Below are 18,529 nucleotides of genomic sequence, written 5' to 3'. Positions count from 1 at the left end.
CCGCACGTCAAGCGCCGGGCGTCACGCAAACGTTGTAATGCTCCAAAGCAGCGCGCACGCCTCCCCCGCCGTAGTATCCCACCCCCCTCCCACCCCCCTTCCACCCCCCCCCGAGCCCCGCGTCCCGCAGGGGTGCGCACCCGCCCCTACCCTCCCCCTTGCCGGGGCCGGCTCTGGAGGCCACGCTCTCCGGCCTGCTTAGCAAAGGCAGCACCGTCCCCGTGTCTCCCCACCCGGCAGCGCCGCGACCCGCGGTGTCCGCCGGCGCCTTGACCCCAGCGCGGGTTTGCAGCGCGGCGGCTGTGGAAAGAGTCGGAGGGGTCGGATCTGCGGGGGGGGGGGGGGGGGGGGAGGGGGTGTCGGCGCTGGGGGCGGGCAGGCGGGCGGCGGCGCGGCAGCTGCGTGTGTATTAGGAAGTGCGTGGTAGTGATGGCGGCGGTGGGTGAGACTCTTCCCGTCAGCGGATCCGGCTGGTCCTGCTGGCGGGCGGTGGGGCTGCACCCCGCCCCGCCGCTCTGCCGCGCTGCGCCGGGCCGGGCGCGCCATGGGGCCGCTGGAGCGGCTGCGGAAGGACTGGTTCATCTTCGGGATCGTGCTGGTCATCGCGGTGGCGCGGCTGGAGCCCGCAGTCGGCGTCAAAGGGGGTGAGTCCGACCACTGCCCAGCCGGGGCCGCCGCGCACCCGGCAGCTCGGCGGGGACTGCGGGGCCGTGCGGAGAGCGCTGGGTTGAGCCCCCGGAGTCGCTGCCCGAGAGCCCGGGAGCCCTTGGGGGTCCTGCGGGTACTTTGCCAACTCCCCGCGGTCGGCGCTGCACCCCTCACCCTCCGGCGTGGGCCCGGGTGCCGGCGGCGGAGCGGGGAGCGGCCGCCTGGCTGCCGGGCTGTGGAGGCGGGGGGGGGGAGGAGGCTGCCGGCCCTTTTGCGGGTCCCCGGTGGGAGGGTGCCGGGGGCTTCACTGCCTGGGACGCTGAGACTGGCTCGGGTATCTCACGGCCGTCAGGGAATCCGCTCGGAAACTTGGCGAGTCGAGCTGCCCGGGGTGCGGGGCGCAGCCCCATGAGCCCGGCCCTCCGCTGGTCCCCGCACTCCCGGCGGTTCGCCGGCCCAGGCTCAGGTGCCCAGGGAGCCCAGAAGTATTTCAGGGCGTATTCCCGTGGGTACCTTTCCCAGGCACTGCACTAGTTGCTTGAATAATCCCCAGCGCTTTCGGGACTGGCGGCAGGGAATACTGGATGGCAACTTCCCTTGAATGTGCTCCTGTTAAACCCAGTAATAACTTCAGGAACTCTAAGATGAGCATAAAGCCATTGCAGTTCCGTGTGTGAATGCCTCTTCTCTGCGGGAGAGGCAGAGCTTAACGTATTTTGTATTAAAATGTCAAGTGCTGTATTTCAGTCAGGTGATTTAATTTTTTTTTTTTTACTTTGTAATAACACTCTTGTATTTTAGATGTTCTTTTTGTCCACTTGAATCTCTTATTTAAAGAGGAGGGAAAACAGAATGATTCTGTGCAAGATGGTGTTAAATGCTCAGAGTAAACAAGTGGGAGGAAAGATCTGTCATTTTAAAAGCAGTGAGGGCTTGTGTTTTTCCTGTAACAAGAGCTGCTGAAAACCCATGTGTTGTTTTAAGACGAACAGTGTATCTTTAGGTATAAATGCTGGCAGCAGCTTTGGTTAGTTTCCAATGTAACTTTTGTCCCAATGTACATAGTTTTCAAGAACAAATTAATGTATGCTTTAGTTGATCTCTGAAGATTTAAGAAGGATGTAGAACACTTGGACAGAATTTCTCTAGCAATTCCATGTTATGGGAGGAGAAGAAAAATCTAGCTTTTATGTGCATAGATATTTTTTTTTTTAACAGAGATGAAGTTTGAGGATAGTTTCTCACTGAGGAGGTATCCTTTTTTTTTCCTGCCCCTTTGGTTCTGGAAAAAAAGAAAGTGATTTTTAAAAAATATGGCTCTGTGGCAACTCAGGTTCTTCATAGAGTTCAGGGTAGGCAAATTCCTGCAGTGTAAGGATCCCTTTTAACATCTGTGTGCTGCTTTGCAAAGATGGATAGGACCCATATGAAGCTTTTTGCCCAATCTGTGCTGTGTCTTCAGCAGATCTTAAAGACAACTTTGAATTGGTAGTATCAAGTGGTATGTCCCTTTCTGGTCTGATTGTCATGCCAATTGTTAGCAGCAATGTGGGAGATCTTTTTAGCTAGAAAACCAGGTAATTTTTCCTTGGTTTACATGGAAGTCCTATGATTGAGCACTTACTTTAATTATCCTACTGCACAGAGATGTCAAGCATTGACATGGTATTGTTCCTGGGATAACTTGCTTGAAAAATCTCTGAGCATTGATTGAAACTCATGAGGACATGTTCCTCAAACTGGTATTGCTCGTCTGAAGCTCCTCCAGAGGGGGGAAAAAAAAAAAAGAAAAAAAAAAAGAAAAAAGGTTGGGGTGTGGGAAAATAACAGCATATAAAAAAAAACCCAACAAAACTTTGTTTGTCATTTTCCAGCTGATAAAACCATGCCCATTTGCTGGGCCTTACTGAATGGTATGGATGGTCCAGCATCCATGCCAGTGGACCATTGTGCCACAAATAACAGCAATTTGTGCTGTTGCCACCTTCAGGGCACAAGCCAAGCCCTTTTTTGTTTGTTTTCCTATTTAGTTCCTTTGTGAAAAGAGCTTTCCTGATCAGTCTTTTGCACAGGAGATAAAGGGGGTTTGTTCTGGCCAGGGTTTCCAGTGCTCTGTGAACATGTGGTTGGTCTGGTGGTAGAGGTTTCTCTTGTGTAAAGAACTTCAGATAGCCCAGTGAAAAACCCTGAAAGCAAAACTTGAGTCCTGGAAGAACCCCTCTCTTTGACAGACTAATTAACCCACTGTTATTAACCCACTGTTATTAACCCTGTCTGCCCAGTGTGGATATGCATGCACATATATATATATATATGCTCTATTTTTCTATATGATTAGAAAACTTATGTGGTTGTCTCTCTCTATATATAATGCAGTTTTCTGTATACCTATATATATAAATTTTTTCCCTTCCTAATTATTCAGTTAACATGCCACAATTCTGCAGCTAGCCATGTGATATGTTGCAACTTTAACTCTTGCATTTCCTGGCTTATTTTTACCTTATTCTTGGTACAGGTTGGTAGGTTTAGCATTTGTATTAAACACTCACAGTTTTAGTGTTTCATCAGCAGAGTTCTCTGAGTAGGGTTTGGTTTTAAATGACTTGAGATGCAAATTTCAGTAGACTCACTGTATGATCAAATCCCTCTCATTTAAAGATCACTGACCTTGCTGCAGTATGACCATCAATGTGCCATTCATCCAAGAGAGTAGAAAGGACCTTCTCTTCTGGAGTGTTGAGTAAAGGCTTGCTTGTTTGCTGCTGCAGTTTTGCTCATGACAACTTACTGTCATTTGCAGAGTTAGGATATTACTTTGGCCCTAAGCAGACTGCTAATATTTTCTTTCTAATATAGTAACTGGTTGAATGCTTGTAAAGAAACGAGTGTGTTTAGATCTTGTGCTTGGTGACCTCCAAAAGCAAAGTGTATTAAGAGAATCCATTGTTTTTACAGGAGTGTAAAAGGTATTTTATTTTAATCTCCTTGAAAAAAAGTGTGTGTGTGTATATATATATATATATATATATATGTAAGCCTTTAATACAGTGGAACCTTTGGAGGCATCTACCCTTGCTGATCTCACTGCAATAGTGTGCCTGAAATTGGAAATTGTTATTGTAGGGCTGGAACGAACCTTTTGCCACAGGCTTGTTGTGGGGGAATAGTGCAGAATTCTATTTGAAATAGAGGCATGGCAAGGAAATCATTGCACGATTTGGTTTCCTCTGTGCAGGCAGCCAGACAGGCATGGAGGGGGAGTAAGAATTCAGAGGTGGGTAACATGCATTATACCAATGACTCTGTGAAGGGAGCAGCTTATATTTTCTTAGTGTGTATGAATGGCTTGAGTTTGATGATGCTATAGGGAAACTTTGTTTAAAGAACTGTGAAAAATTCTCCATTTTCACATTTCCAGATTTTACCTGTTGGTTCCAGTGATCTGTAATCACAGAAGCCAAATTTATATGACATCATATCTCAGTCTCCACTCACTGGTTTGTTCATATTTTATAAATTAATAGCATGCTTTCTGTAACTTAATAGAAACCCCATTCTTTTTATGAAACACTGGAAGGGTTAGATTTTCTCCTAAGTATTCTCAATTTACTTTGTTATAATATATGCATATAATTATCTCTTTGATTGTAGTTCACCTTGTTCTCTATGTCTCTATTTTTTAGGACCCTTGAAACCAGAAATTACCATAACTTACATTGCTGTTTCAGCTATATTCTTTAACAGTGGACTCTCCTTAAAAACTGAGGTACTGTATTTTCTCATTGCTTCTTTCTTGTTTTGCTTTGAAAAGTTTGTGTTGCTTTTGATCAGGTTTAAATGTCATCAGAGTATTTAATTACTGTGCTGGGGAAGTAGCTAACAGGAGAAGATAAATATAGGACATTTATGGAGTAACCATTCCTTGATTTCAGAGAAAAATAATGATCATGATGAGAAGGACAGTATGGATGAATCTTGCCCATCCATAGGGGCTGGCTTGCTTAACTTTGCAGGACTTTGAATACGTGGAATTGCTGAGCAGAGTCTTGAGCCTGGAGCTACACCCTGGATGTGTCCCAAACTCAAACTGGGGTGAGATCCAGGAGCACCTCAGCATCTGCCTTCTGTCACCCCTTCTGCACCTTGGCTTCCTCACTGTTTAGCTGATACACAGGCCAGCAAACTGCATGAATCCTTGGGTTGAGCTTTATAGGGAACTAGGCAGAGAGGGAATGTGGAATCTCCATACTCTGTAGGACACGAAGAGAAGATGTAAACTCTCTGTGCCTCTCCCCTTCATCTTGGCTGCTGGTTTGCTCTCTAAGTAAAACTGTTTAGGTTAATCACTATAGCACTGATGCAAGCAAAGTCTGGTGGCTTTAAGTTGTTCCTGTGTTGTGTAGGTGCAGGACAGCAGCCTGATATCAACACAAAAAAGTTCCTCTGGGGATGCAAGGCCAATATACAAGTACAGAATCTTGGCAATCTTTTCCTGTAGGATTTAGTTGTGGAGAGGGGGACTTGAAGTGTCTGCACTCTACTGCATATCAGAGATAGGGAAACTTGTTTCAAACTTTGTGTTACATTTTTCAAAGAGAACAATCTGGGAGTAAGGAGGGATAAAAGGGAGAACCTCTTGGTGATGCAAAGAGGAGACATGGAGAAAGGAAATGATGGCTCCATGCCAAGAAGAGAAGGAGCAGCCAGAGTTCAAGTGGAACACTGCATGTTTCTGCTAGTCTAATGTCTTGGTTCCTTCAATGCTGTGGCCTGTGCTAGCAGGTGATGTCAGTCATGTGCTGCATGATACTAATGCCTAAAAGAATCATGATATTGTCCAGTTCCCTTCTGGGGAAACTGGGATTTGGGTGAACAGCATGCATTCAGCAACAAAAAGTTCCTGCAACTCTATCATGGTTATAGTGATGAAGTTTTGAAGGGAGGTGCTGTTTGAATTGCTGGCAGCCCTCTGCTCTGTCTGCTGGCAGTTCTGGGCCTCTAGTTTTGCTGGGACATAGGGTAAGTGAAGTGATAACTTCAGGCAATTCTGTAGCAGCTACATAGAGCCTTGTGATCTTCTGCAGGAGCAGAAAGAACCATGTTATCTATTTGCCAGGGACAGTAATTAATCCTAATGGAAATAGGTGCTTTCTTCCACAGAGAAGAGGACCTGAAACACAAAGTCTGAGTAGTACTAATGGAGGGAAGTTTTCTGCTTTCAGGGTTAGGAGTCTTTGCATGCAGAGAAAAAAATGTGAAACTTCTTTCCTTTTCCCTGGTTTATATCCTTGAAGCCTTATATTTGTAAAGCAGCTGTGAGTGAAATCATTAGCTTTATCAAAGTCTTGATTAGATACTCAGTGCAAGTGTACAACTAACTTTTTCCAGGTACAGTGGCATGACTGACAGGTTCCTGGCCAATGCATCATGTCCTTCTTTGAACCTGCATAACTCTTTTTCATCTGCGGTCTAAAAAGCAATATCTTTATGTAACTAAAGCTTTTGCAGAAGCCAATGTTTATGTCCAGGCATTAGTTAGGACTGGTTATGTACATCCAGCTTTATATTCCATTTCTGCCATGGGGATGGAAGATAAAGAGGAAAAAAACAATTTCACTTGTACTTTCTGCTATTACTTTCTAAAATGCATGTTAAAAATGATCCCTAGGTATATTAGAAGGCCAGGTCATGATTTTATGAAAATACTGCATGTTTTAATTATTAAAGGTTGATATATCTTCTTATTTGATTTCAAAGTAAATAATTTCTGCTTTTGAGTTTATTTGTTTTTGACCTTAGTGTTGGCTCTTCTACCTTGGGTAATATATTAGTTAGATCAAAAATAGTGTTTGGTGTGCTTTATGAAATGATAAAAAAGTTCTGTGTTAATGAAGACCCCCTGATAAATCTGACAAAATCAGAAATAGCTGATGCTCTGGTAAGGTTACACTTCTGGTTATATCTCCTGTGAAAGCACATGCTCAAAAATGTTGCTTGAGTGCATTCAGAAAGCAGCTCACTAAATAATTGGTAGCATTCAGGGAGAACCTGTCTGTGCATGGTCTTGTTATGTTTTCAGATGTAGAGATCACTGAGGTCCTCTTGTGTTTGCAGAAATAGTCTGTGTCCAGGAATGACAAGAATATTTTATTCCCCCCTAATATAATCCTCTTTCAGTTTTCAGTGACTGGATTGCTTACTCTTTTAATACCTCCTCTAGGGCCCCAGAAATTAAATCACATACTTGAGTTATCCATTTCAATGAGGAATTTGGTGAGGAACTAGAAACAGTTTTCTCTGGGTATTTGCCCAGAAGAGTCCAGCTATGACCATTTAAGCATGGCTGGATGGTAATAAGGACCCACACTGACCAGTGAGAGGCTGGGGTGAGCTATCTAAAGGGCATGAAATACTGGAAAAAACAAGGTAACCTGTTCTACCTGGTGTGTAAAAACAGAATCATAACTACCAGATTCTTGTAGCTTTCTGAGACTTCTGCCTTTTGGAGTGATGGATATATTTTGGGACAAGCCCTCATAGATTGCTCAAGAGGGTGAAGGCTGGTTGCCTCAGTGTTTGTTCTGTGGTGACACAGTCAAAGGAATAACTGTCCTAAAAGAGAATCAGTAGAGACATTTTGAAGACTGGTAATTTAGGAAGGAACTTTACAACTAATGCAACATTCCTTTGTGCGCTGGCCTGGCTGTGTTGCAATCTCCTTCCTTGCTCCCTGAGGGCTCTAACTGGTCTTTCTCAAGTTTTCGTATTGGATTTTGCTTTTGAAAGGATCCCAGAGTTTTCCTCAAACCATCTGGCTTTGAGGCATTTTCCAATTGTAAAAATATAAAATGAAAAGGGCACTTTTGTATACGTGATGGTGCCTGGATTGGGTGTGCATCCCCAGACCAGGCTGCAAGGAAATCTGGGCTGAAGGTGGCTTGGCAGGGAAGAGGAGGAATTCACAGCTTTGCTGAAAGAAGTCACTTGTTTTGGGTTTTCTCAATGTAGTCGCCTTAAAAACATATACTTTTATATAGGTATTTCCAGGTATCTTTTCTTCCTGCATGGGATTTTTGCTTTCTTTTTGTTACAATTTGAAATAGAACTACAGTGATGCTATTTGAAATACCATAGATACTGTGACAGGTTAAGTATGAAGAAGGCCTGTTTTTCTCATGCAGTGTGATACTAGCCTGCTTAAGAGGTTCTTTATTTCTTTTTTAAAAGTGTGGTTTTATTCAATTAACCAAACACTGAATGCCATTATACTTTTTTGATAAAACTGGATTAAGAAGTATGTTTTCAAGTCCACGTTCTGTGTAACTTTAAAAGTGGATGTGTATTTTTTGTGGAAGGTTTTTTTCCCCTAACTCAAATTTTGGAGATAATTTTATTGTGAAAAATAAACTAAAAAAGGCATGGTGCTGAATTGCTAGTACTTGCAGATATGTACTTATATCAGTGTGTGTGCATTTGCAAAAAAATAAAATATTTGTGTTTTACAACAGTTTTGAAGCTGAGAAAGGGTGGCATTTGGAGATCACCTACTACATTACTGTACACAGAAATAGATTTCTTTATCTTGGTCTTTTTAATATGTATCTGGGGTGTCAGCTGGAGAGCCCTAGCAAATCAGCTTTTGAATAAAAGTACTATCAGTTCTTTTCCTGTTTCTTTCTTTACTTGAGAAGAGTGCAAGTTATTCTGAGACCAAGGAAAAGGAATTTTTCTTCTGATTCTGTGGGAGCTGAAATGAGCTGAGATGTACAAGACATTTTCCTGGTACTCAACAGCTGTGTAAAGATCCTTGCAGTGCCTAAAAAAAAAACCCAGAGACCCAGAGTGAACTGAAGAGTTTGTGTGAGGACACTTGATCACCTCTCTGCAGTGCTCTTTTACCATTTAAAATTAATTGTTTTTTTAATTATTGTTTCCAGCAATGATTTGCACTTTCTCTGAATTCTCAGGCTTAGAGAGTGTTAGCTTGTTGTAGTCTCTATTATTTTTTCACTATTCTTCATCTGCCATTTTTTTTCTCATTTCCTGTCTGTTGATAAAAGTAACCTGTTTTTGTAACCAGATTTTGTTTGTTTGCTAGCCTTTCAGTAAAAAAACCCACCATGAATGATGAGTGTTATAATATCAACATCCCTTTTTCGCACTATAAGTGAGAATCAACAGTTTTTGCTTTTATTTAGTCTAAAGAAACCTGAAATGGTGTGGCCACTACAAGTGTCCCTTCCTCTGATATCAACAGTCAATAAAGTGAACCAGTAGCCAGCAGCATAATTTGCCCAGGTTTGAAGCAGTCCCCAAGTGCTGCCTGCTGAAAGCCACAGCTGTGAGAGCTGCAGTGTTACTGGACTGGTGGACAGTTCTTTTGGACAAATTCCCAGGAGCAGACAGAGCTTTTATGCTTTGCTTTGCTGTTCAAGAGGAGATCATATGATCCCTAAAGGTGTCCTTTTGACGTGCACTCCTTTGTATTATAAAGATGATTCTAGTTTTAAAAGCACAAATGTGATCTTACTTCAGCTGTTATGACTGCAACTTCCTCTCTTCTTTTTCTTTTGCAGGAGCTGACAAGTGCTTTGATGCATGTGAAACTACACCTTTTTGTCCAGATTTTTACACTTGTGTTCTTCCCAACAGCAATATGGCTCTTTCTTCAGCTATTATCAATCACACCTATAAATGAATGGCTTTTAAAAGGGTATGTTTAAGCATAATAGAGTGAAATATATTTGTAGCTGTCTTCTTAAAGGACTGCTTGTCCTGCAGTGGTGTTTTAAGACTTGTATTGTGAACAGATTTTGCTGGTTGTTTTTATACTTCAGGACTTTGCTGTCAAAAACACAGAACAAGCACAAGATCAGCCTTCTAGGAACCTGGCCTTATTTTCAGAAGGTCTGGGCAGTTTCCCATGCAGGGAGCTCGGAACTTAGCTTTCTCTTTCACAGAACACAGCTGATGTACTGTGCTGGGACTTGAGGGGGATAGAAAAGGAATGCTAAAAGAAAAATCTTTTCTATTTTTAAACAGTCTGTATGGACCATCACTTGTGTGTGTTCAGATTTGGGTTCAGTATCTGCTCCTAGCTAAATTAAGGAGGGGGGGGTTGGAAAGGGGAGAAAAGAAAGTAAAATTTTCATAGATCTTTGAGATGAGCAGGATCTAAGTTACCATGAAACAATGTGTTTTAAATCTTTGGTGTACTCTGCCAGTGTGTGCATCCAAAACTGCATTGATGGTGCAGTAGTGATAGATGTTATGAAAGATAAAAAAACCCACAACTTTTTTCAGTATCAGAGGTCAATATCTAGTGCCATGCAGCTATGCTGGAATTTTTGAATGCAAGAATAAATTATTTTACAGAACTACTTGAAGAATACTCCCTGTTTCTTACTGCTTGGTGAAACATTGCTTGGGGAGAGTTCACTGTCTTAAAAATTTAATGATAAAGCTTCTTGTGTTTGTTTCTACAAAGCCTAAACCTGAAAGAACACTTGGTTTAATTTTGTTTTGTTTTGAAGAGGCTTTGTTAGGTCTTCCACCAAGTGTAATTGGCCCAAATGATACTAAGAAACTGAGATGATATTCAAAAGTTAGCACTGTTTTGCTTAAGCATATTTGTACATAAGGAAATAACAAGATTGCTATGCAATGTCCATTTCCACTTGGCTATTCATTGTAAAGATTATTCCTTGAAGTAAAATAATTGTGAAGTTTTGCCTCAACTAGAACAGAGACATGGTTTTCCACAGTAAGCCAAAATTCCCTCCATATCCATGGGAGTTTCAGTTTATGAAATGCAAGGTGCAAGTGATTTTCATGGTTTTTGTTCTTTGTAGCACATCTCATGCCTTGTTTCTTATGAATCCCCTGCCATTTTGTTTTAAGGGACATGATCTGCTACACACACAAGTATATGCATGTTTCTGTATGTGGGCTTTTTTTGAAAAAAACCAAAGCAAAACGAACAAACAAAAAAACCCCAATACTTGTGTGTTTCTCTCCCTAAACATGGACCCTAAACCAGCCTCACTTTTTGCAAAGCTATGTCTGTGTTTTACCAGTGAGCTGTTATTCTCCTGTATCTTTCAAGCTGCCTTGAAAGTGCTTGTTCTTTGAGTACTCTTTGTGTTCTGACTGCATTTTATCTTTTACTGCAGTAACTCTGTTGTATTGAGACTTCACTCAGAGAATGATGAGATTGAGATGTTCAATTAAGGGATTTTTACAAATTTTTTTTTTTTTTTTTTGGAGATGCTTTCTTGCTCAATACTGTTGGTCAGGACATGCACAAAGCAGCAGCCATTGTGTGGCTCTGAAGGCATCGTTGGAAAGCGAGCCTGATGGAAGCTGTTCCTTCAGTGCTGTGGAGGTGCAGGAGGTGCTTAGCTCTGTCCTAATTTTAGGACAACACATTTTACAGCATGTACTTGCATCTACCTGTATGGGTATGAGGAATGGATGTGAGGAACTTTCTGTGTAACTAGAAGTTCATCCTGATGCCCCATAGGACACAGTCAGGCCCACAGCTGATTTCACAACTTGCTTCAGAATGAGTGGCAGAATCTGCCATTTGTTTTGCTGCAAGTGATATTTAGGAACCTGATTCAGATGTTACCAGCTTTTCATCTGGGTTTCTACTGTTAGGTGGGTTTTTTCCTCTCTGGGATGGTATTATGAGGTTTGTTGTTTTGCAGTTATTTGGAAATATATAAAACAGAGCAGAAACTGACATTACAAGCATCTTTTAAGTTATTTTTTTGCTAGCTGACTGGGTTTTGCACTGACAAGGTATCTTTGAAAAGGAGCATGAAGAAACTTAATTCTTGCACAGCCTCATCTCTCCTGCCCCCCTTAGCATGTAGTATGTACAGCACAGGTGGTAAGGCATGAGGTGCAAAGATCAGGTGCAAGATCTGGCTGTGGTAGTTCCATGTCTAAAATCTGTGACTTCGGACCTTATTACTCAGCTGTCTATAGTGTGTTAGCAGAACAGGTGTTATTTATTGTCTTCCAGCATCTGTCCAACATCAGGGATGGACCCTTGATGTTACTGTTTATGGCATGGCAGGAACCAGTGGAATGCTTCAGTTTGTTGTTACCTGTAGTAACCTGTTGCCTGTTCAAGGAATGTTTTTGTATGGTGGTTCTGTAGCATGGAGCTGACACAACACAAAAAGGAAAAAGTTGACAAGTGCATGTTTCAGTATGCCTAATTAAAAGCATTTCCTCTTAGTGTGTACCAGGCTTTTTTGTAGAGTAATATTTTCATATGAAGAATATTTTAAACCATACATTTATAGTGATTTTTTTTCTTTAATTTCCAAATGTATTATTTTGAATTTGAGAGGGTTCACAGCTGTTCTGTTACTAAACCTTTCTCTTATAGTGTGGAAAGTCACTGTCAGCTGAGATGAATGCCCTTGCACACATTTCATACTTCTCTTGATAACTGTGAATTTAATCCATCCCTTATTAGTGCAGGTGAGAAGTTCAAGGAGCTGACTGCTGAGAGACCACCTAGAAGGGAGATAAGAGTACCACAGCCCATGTAGGGGATGGACACTGATATCACCATGTGTTTGCTCTACATTTTCACGTGTTCTTCCAAACTTTCCACACCATTTTTTCCCCCTATATTTCTTTTCAATAAGAGCTTATCCTAATTGCTGACAACTTGCTGCTTCCATAGCTTACTTCACTGTAAGCTAAAGGTACAGTGTGCTTCTGAGGTGGTGCTTGATGCTTCATGATTAGATTTATAGAATGTTTACATTGGCTGTCTCTTTCCTTTTCCACAGTATCTATAGCTGACAAACTGAATACCATTGTTGTCATTTACCTGTTTCTTCTATTTAAGCTTTTTGTATATTTGCAGCATACCAGTTGTGCTACAATGTGCTCCCTCTTGTTTGGATTTAATGCCTGTGTTTGCTGTAGCTTTCTGACACTGCATTTCCCAGGGATTGACTAACACAGTTACAAGTGCAAAGTCATTCACTGCTCATAATTGATCTGGACTGGAATGCTGTCTCAAACTCCAGTAGATTCCATTCATTTGGGAGTTTCACAGACTATTTTATTTCATGCCTTACTGTTCTTTCCAAGTCAACACAGTTTTTCTTTGGAAGGCTTATTTTCCTTAGTCCCCAGTTTAACTATCAATTGTGCTATGTTTTTGTTGCTTCTACTTAAACATTTTATACAACTAATTTTTGTGATAACTACTTTTTTGGGGGACTGTCTTTGAAAACAGAATAAAACACAATTTTTTCTTACCTTGCAATAGGATTTACTATGTACATCAAATGTATTTACTATATACATTGCACAGACTGTGGAAAAAAAAAAGATAGTAATTAAGATTTCTGAAAGATTTTTGTATTGCTTAATAAAAATCAGGTGATTTTTACCAAGAAGTAAAAATGTGTGAAAGTTAATCTTTTGGTGACCTTATATTCAGGAAATAAAAAGCTTAATTGTAATTCCTTTTTGTTCTAGTAGGCTTTGATGAAAACCAAAATACATTTATAAACTAAAATAATGAGCATGGTTCTTCTTACTGTTCTACTTAACAGTAAATATTTTTTTCACTGAGCAGCTTTTTTTCATGAAAATTCAGGTTAATTTTCTTTTTTTTTTCCAAATAGCTACAGTACCTCAAAGCACCCAACAACCTAACTCCATCAGGACACATAATGCAGTTACCTTTGTGATGGGTGTGCAGATATCTTTGTGACTGGTAGATACTGCACTACAGGTGGGGAAATGGAATCCCAGAGGTTAAGTGTTTGGGTGACATGACTTCACTGTGGTGGTTGGAAAAAGAAGGCACAGAAATCCTGCCAGGTGATGCAGGGCTGCTTAAGGCAAATAGATCGAGTTGCACAGGTGATGATTGTTTCTACTCAGCTGTTTGGTATTTTAAGGTTTCAGGTGCATAGTGTTTTATATCAGGTGAGGAATGTAACATTTCCTTTTGTTGTTTTCAGCTTGCAGACCGTAGGCTGTATGCCACCTCCAGTGTCTTCTGCAGTGATTTTGACCAAAGCTGTTGGTGGAAATGAGGTGAGTTTTCATTTTGTTCATGAATTTTTTTTTTTAAACATAATTAAAAAAAAATATTGAGTTATAATGAGCTTGTTTAGCAAAACGCTGACTTTGATGTGATGCTGTTGTGGTTTGTAAAAACTTGGAATTAAACTTGGGTATGGCATTGGTTTTGAGCAAGGGAAAAAGTGTTGTCTGCTGGTATTGTTCACACTGAAAGAAGCTCAGTTTTCTGAGGTGATAGAAAAGTTTCTGGTTTTAGGAGATTTTTGCTTGTTGCTGCATTGTGATCTCTAACTATATAATGTTCATGTGTTATGTACTGGTTATTTCATGGATCATTAGCTTTGTGCTGAAAGCCCTTGCAGTAGTTGTTTGGATGCTGTTTAGTATTAAGAAGCCCTACAGTAGAAGTTCTTTAAGCTTGAAGCTGCAAATGTAGCAAGTGATTATGGAGACAAAAAAATTAAATTAAATTAATTATATTGCTATTTGTGACTGCATGAAATGAAAGTTCTGGGAACATAGAATTCTATGAGAGTGATTCAATGACAAGTTCTCAATGGATAGGAGATGGCAGTATTGAAGTTGGTTGTGCAAACTCAGTTCAATCACATATTTCTGCCTTAAAATGGCATATGCTGGTGTCATTTTAGGCTCTTTCACTTGCTGTTTTCAGGAAGAACATGTAGACAGCATTTAAGAAATTAATTCAGGTGTGCTTATTAATGAGGTTGTTTCCTTTAGATATGCTTCCTCATCACTGCTGCAGGTGGCTGATACCTAGTAGGTGAGGAAGGCAGAACAGTAACAGAGATTGGCTTTAAAGCTGGGGCTCCTGTTCTGGGTTAGAACCAAATCTTCGTTCAGCCCTAGAGCTACTGCATGAGGTTCAACCATATATTTAAAATAAGATCATTAGTTGTGTACTGCTCATTTTCGGAGTTCAGACTCTTGGGGCTGATTAGTGTCAGCTTTGAAAACACATGATAGTACTGAAATAGATTGAAGTCCTACTTTGTACTGACAAAGTGCTGTTTAATTGCTGTATCCTCTGAAGAGACACCCAGAGCATCTCAAGTCAAGCATCTCTAATTATGGGTGATCCTGATGCACATCACTGTCTCCCAGTTTCCTACCTGAAAACAAGAATTATGAAATTGTCTGATGGAGGTGCTGTGGAGAACTTATATAAGGAAATAATTCAGGTGTATAAAAAGGATGAGGAGATAAATTAGAAGTTTTCTCATTATGATTGTAGATGTAGGTGCTGTAAATTATACAGAGATGCCACACAGTGAACAGTGAGGATGAACTGAAGGATTGAATGAGTGCTTATTCTGTGTTAGCTGCCTGCTCTGTCCTTAGAACAAAGAAAAGATGTGGAAGAAATAGGGTGTGACTGTTTTGTTGAAGGGACTATCATACAGCATTTGTGAACAGAAGTGAGAGAGGTACTTCAGTTTTTTGACCATTAGAGTTCACTTTTATACACTACTATTCTTCTGGGGTGTTTGGGGTGTTTGTACCATCTGAAAACCAGAAACCATGTGAAGTTTGGGGAAGTAATTGTATAAATTACTGAGAAAGTAAGCTTGGGCCTCTAATTCTTCTGTACCAAGCTGGTGCTGAAAGAATGTAAAAATGCACACCTTTTTAGTGATTTTTACAGGTTGTTCCTGGCAGTGGGTGTGGAGTGAATGAAGAACTGGGTCTTAGGAACTGAGGGTTCTCAATCAGGCTCTGGGAAAGTATGCAGAAATTAAACACCCTTCAAACACGCTCCATGTAGACTAAGTGTGTGTATGGCAAATTTATTGCCAAACTTCCAAACTAGAGCAAGTTTTCTGTGCAAACCTATTTTTGGAATTTGTAGCTCTTCTATATTTCAGACTATTGTTATTTTTTCTTCTGAAGAACAGCAAATCACATCCCTCATGCTAGGGGAAAAGACCCTCTCAAGTCTCTCCTCACCAGATTTCACCTAATCTGTAACTGATGTATTTCTCTTTCTGTCATGAGCAGAACAATGCCTTTTTATTTTCCCCCCATTTCAATTTAAATCTGTTCTTGTCTATGAAGAATTTAAACCTGGGAGTTAACTGGAAATGAGTGTACTGTGGAAACACTTGTTCACAATAATGTCTCTTAGACTGCTTTTACCTCATCAAGCATCTATCCCTTACCTAGAGAAACTGATTTTCTGAGGCTGAATCTGTGCTGCATAATGTAATATGAAGATAAATGAACTTGCTGAGAAGCAATGTAGTGAGAGAGCTCTGCACCAGCTAATTAGTCTGAGAAGTGTCCTGGGGTTGTGGAGTGCAGGCACACCCTCAGTAAGTGATCTGAAGAATTCTGGATTTCTTGAAACATAGCACCCAAGAGCTGTCATATATGGATGATGACAGTACAGAGGGTTTAGGTTTTCTTTACCCGGGCAGAAGTGACTGGTGATTGTCAGTTTGGGCTTGGGTTATCCTGAAAGAAGTTTCATGCACTATGGCATGGCAGAAGTAGTACTCACCTGGGGCTGAGGAAACAGGGTTTCTATTTTTATCTCTGTCACTTACCAGTTGGGTAAAAGAGTGAAGTATAATGTGTCTGAGGGTTAGCAGGAGTGGGTAATGGCAATTTTGTGAGGTGTTTGAAGTTCTGTGCTGAAAAGTCTTTATATAAGACTTGTATTTTATTGTTTGGGATGGGGTGATTAAGTATTTGGTCAAGTGCTTAGAAAGCATCTCCATGGTTAGGAGCTGCTTGGATGGGGGATTTTACTGCAGAACAATTGGAAAATTCAGTTGTGAGGTTATAAAAGGAAGACATTTTTGTTAATCTTCCAATGATCTGGTTTTTTAATTGCTATGTGCCAGAGGTCATAAAATAAAATGTTCTGCTTTTGTTGGCTAAGGAAAATGTGGTCACCAAAGCTGATGCAAAGAAATCTGATTAAACTGTGCTCATTGTTGACTAAAAAAAATCTTTATAATTTAACTGTCAGTGTTCAATAGCAACTATGCAATCTACCAGTGTTTGTCTTCCTGATGGTTTGAACATGTAGCATATATAAAAAAGTGTATTTAAGCATAAAGTCCTCTTGGTCTGTGTATAGAAATACAGCAGCTGAACAATTGCTCAAGAGTGCAAATGTAAAATTGTCTGCAGCAAAAATAAATCTTCCTCCTTCTTATACATCGTTTGATCACCAATCCTGTGATCTATGTTGCTTTCAAATTTCTGGTCTCAGGAGCTGTTAGGTGTGCCTTCCAAATGCTGCCATGTTAGCCATTTGTGTTGCTTTGCAGCATGCCTGGTGGGGGCTGGTTTTGATGGTTGGGGAGTTCCAGAAGAAATAAATCTTTATCAAAAGCCCTTTGTCAGCAGGAGCCTTCCATTAATTAAGGGAAGACAATCCAGTTGCTTAGCACCTTGGCTTGCTCTAGCTGTGGCATTGTGGTGGGTTCAAACACTGTATGTGGATCTCAAAAGGCTTCCAAGTCTTTTGGTGTTTGAGGGTGAAAATTAGTATCTTCATGTAGCTCTGAATGGTTTGATGGGTTGTTTTAGCAGACTGGAAAGGGCCTTCTTCATAAGTTGCAGGGCTTATGGGGGGAGGAAGAGACTTCTGTAGCTTTATAAGAAACAAGTGGAAAGATGACAAAGAGAAAACCCATAGTAGATTTAACAGATGTATTGGGTCTTTAGCCATAGTCAGTGGAGTAGAGAAATCCAGTGCTGGCATTGGCAGAGTGTAAGAACAAAAGATTCTAGCTGCAAAGAAAATAACAGATTGACTGGTACACTCTCAGTACTTCTTGTTACCTGAGGCTTCTGACAGGCTTTTCAAATCTCCTTCCTTTACCTATTTGCCATTGATGACAGTGACAGAGGTGTTCAGCTGTTCAAGGCAGTGCTTCTGCATCACTTTAGAATAACTTGTGTACTAGTAGTGATGTATCATTTTCTGAAAATGCCTGATGTGTGGCATTGTGAGGTGGTGGTGGAAGAAGATATGGTGGAGAGTAAAATTTCTGTCCAAATTTCTGCCTGTAGAAGTCAGACTAGCAAGGAGCTGGCATCACCATCCAGAGAGGTGCTGGCAAATGAGAGGTGTAAAGAGGTATGTGGTAGGGAGGGAAACTCTGAGTGTCTTGGCTTTTAGAGGAGAGGAAGTTGATATATGGCTGTTCTGTGTTTGTATTGGTGGAAGTAGCTGGTTTTGACATTATGAACAGAAATACAACTTGTCTGGTAGGGCTACAAATTTGCACCTATTTATTTTGTGATCCATTCTTAGGTTTCTGCAATCATCTGGCTGGTCCCTGTTTGATGTGGGGTTTGTTCTCTCAGGTCTTTTTCAACTCTTGTTTCTTCTCTCTGTTTCTTCCTCTTCACCCTGCTTTTCCATCATTCCTCTTGTGATATCCTGTATGATGTTATTTCATTAACCCTGCAAACAATTTGCTAAGCCAGCCTATTCCCAGATTTTGTCACAAATACGTTTTGTTCATGAGCAAAGCCAGTTTCAAGTGCTTGGTTTAATTTGATGCCTTTTAAGCCCTATGTGAACAATAAAAAAAGTTTATATATACACTGGCAAAAAATGAGGGATCCCCATGAGAAATAAAAAATTAATTTTTTAGTTGGTGATATTTTCTCAATTACTTTGTTTCTTCTGTTATCAGTAATGCTTATCAAGTTTCTTGATTTGTGAAGAGGACAGTCCATGTAGTTAAAAAAAAAAAAAAGAATGAAAACCAGGCCTCAATTTTGTTCTTTTCTCATGCTGTGCCATGGAGGGTCATGATTTTAATAA

General features: G+C 40.8%; 1 protein-coding gene across 1 annotated transcript; it reads left to right on the top strand.

Annotated features, from left to right (window-relative positions):
• The first annotated feature begins 503 nt into the window (after positions 1 to 503).
• LOC115598349 (sodium/bile acid cotransporter 7-like) lies at positions 504 to 13,730 on the top strand. Its single transcript, XM_030450826.1, has 3 exons — positions 504 to 644; positions 4,335 to 4,417; positions 13,656 to 13,730. Exons 1-3 carry the CDS (start codon positions 545 to 547, stop codon positions 13,728 to 13,730), a joined length of 258 nt encoding a protein of 85 aa, XP_030306686.1. The 5' UTR covers positions 504 to 544.
• The last annotated feature ends 4,799 nt before the right edge of the window (positions 13,731 to 18,529 follow it).

Source organism: Calypte anna, chromosome 4B (genome assembly GCF_003957555.1).
Source record: "Calypte anna isolate BGI_N300 chromosome 4B, bCalAnn1_v1.p, whole genome shotgun sequence".
Taxonomy (NCBI): Eukaryota; Metazoa; Chordata; class Aves; order Apodiformes; family Trochilidae; genus Calypte; species Calypte anna.
The sequence above is the reverse complement of the archived record's forward strand: the minus strand, read 5'-3'. Positions and strand labels throughout refer to the sequence as shown.

Excerpts from the sequence above, each read along its gene's own strand:
- LOC115598349 (XM_030450826.1), top strand. The coding sequence starts at position 545 with ATGGGGCCGCTGGAGCGGCTGCGGAAGGACTGGTTCATCTTCGGGATC. Across the intron at positions 645-4,334 it reads CGCAGTCGGCGTCAAAGGGG|GACCCTTGAAACCAGAAATT; the intron begins GTGAGTCCGACC and ends TCTATTTTTTAG. Across the intron at positions 4,418-13,655 it reads GACTCTCCTTAAAAACTGAG|CTTGCAGACCGTAGGCTGTA; the intron begins GTACTGTATTTT and ends TGTTGTTTTCAG.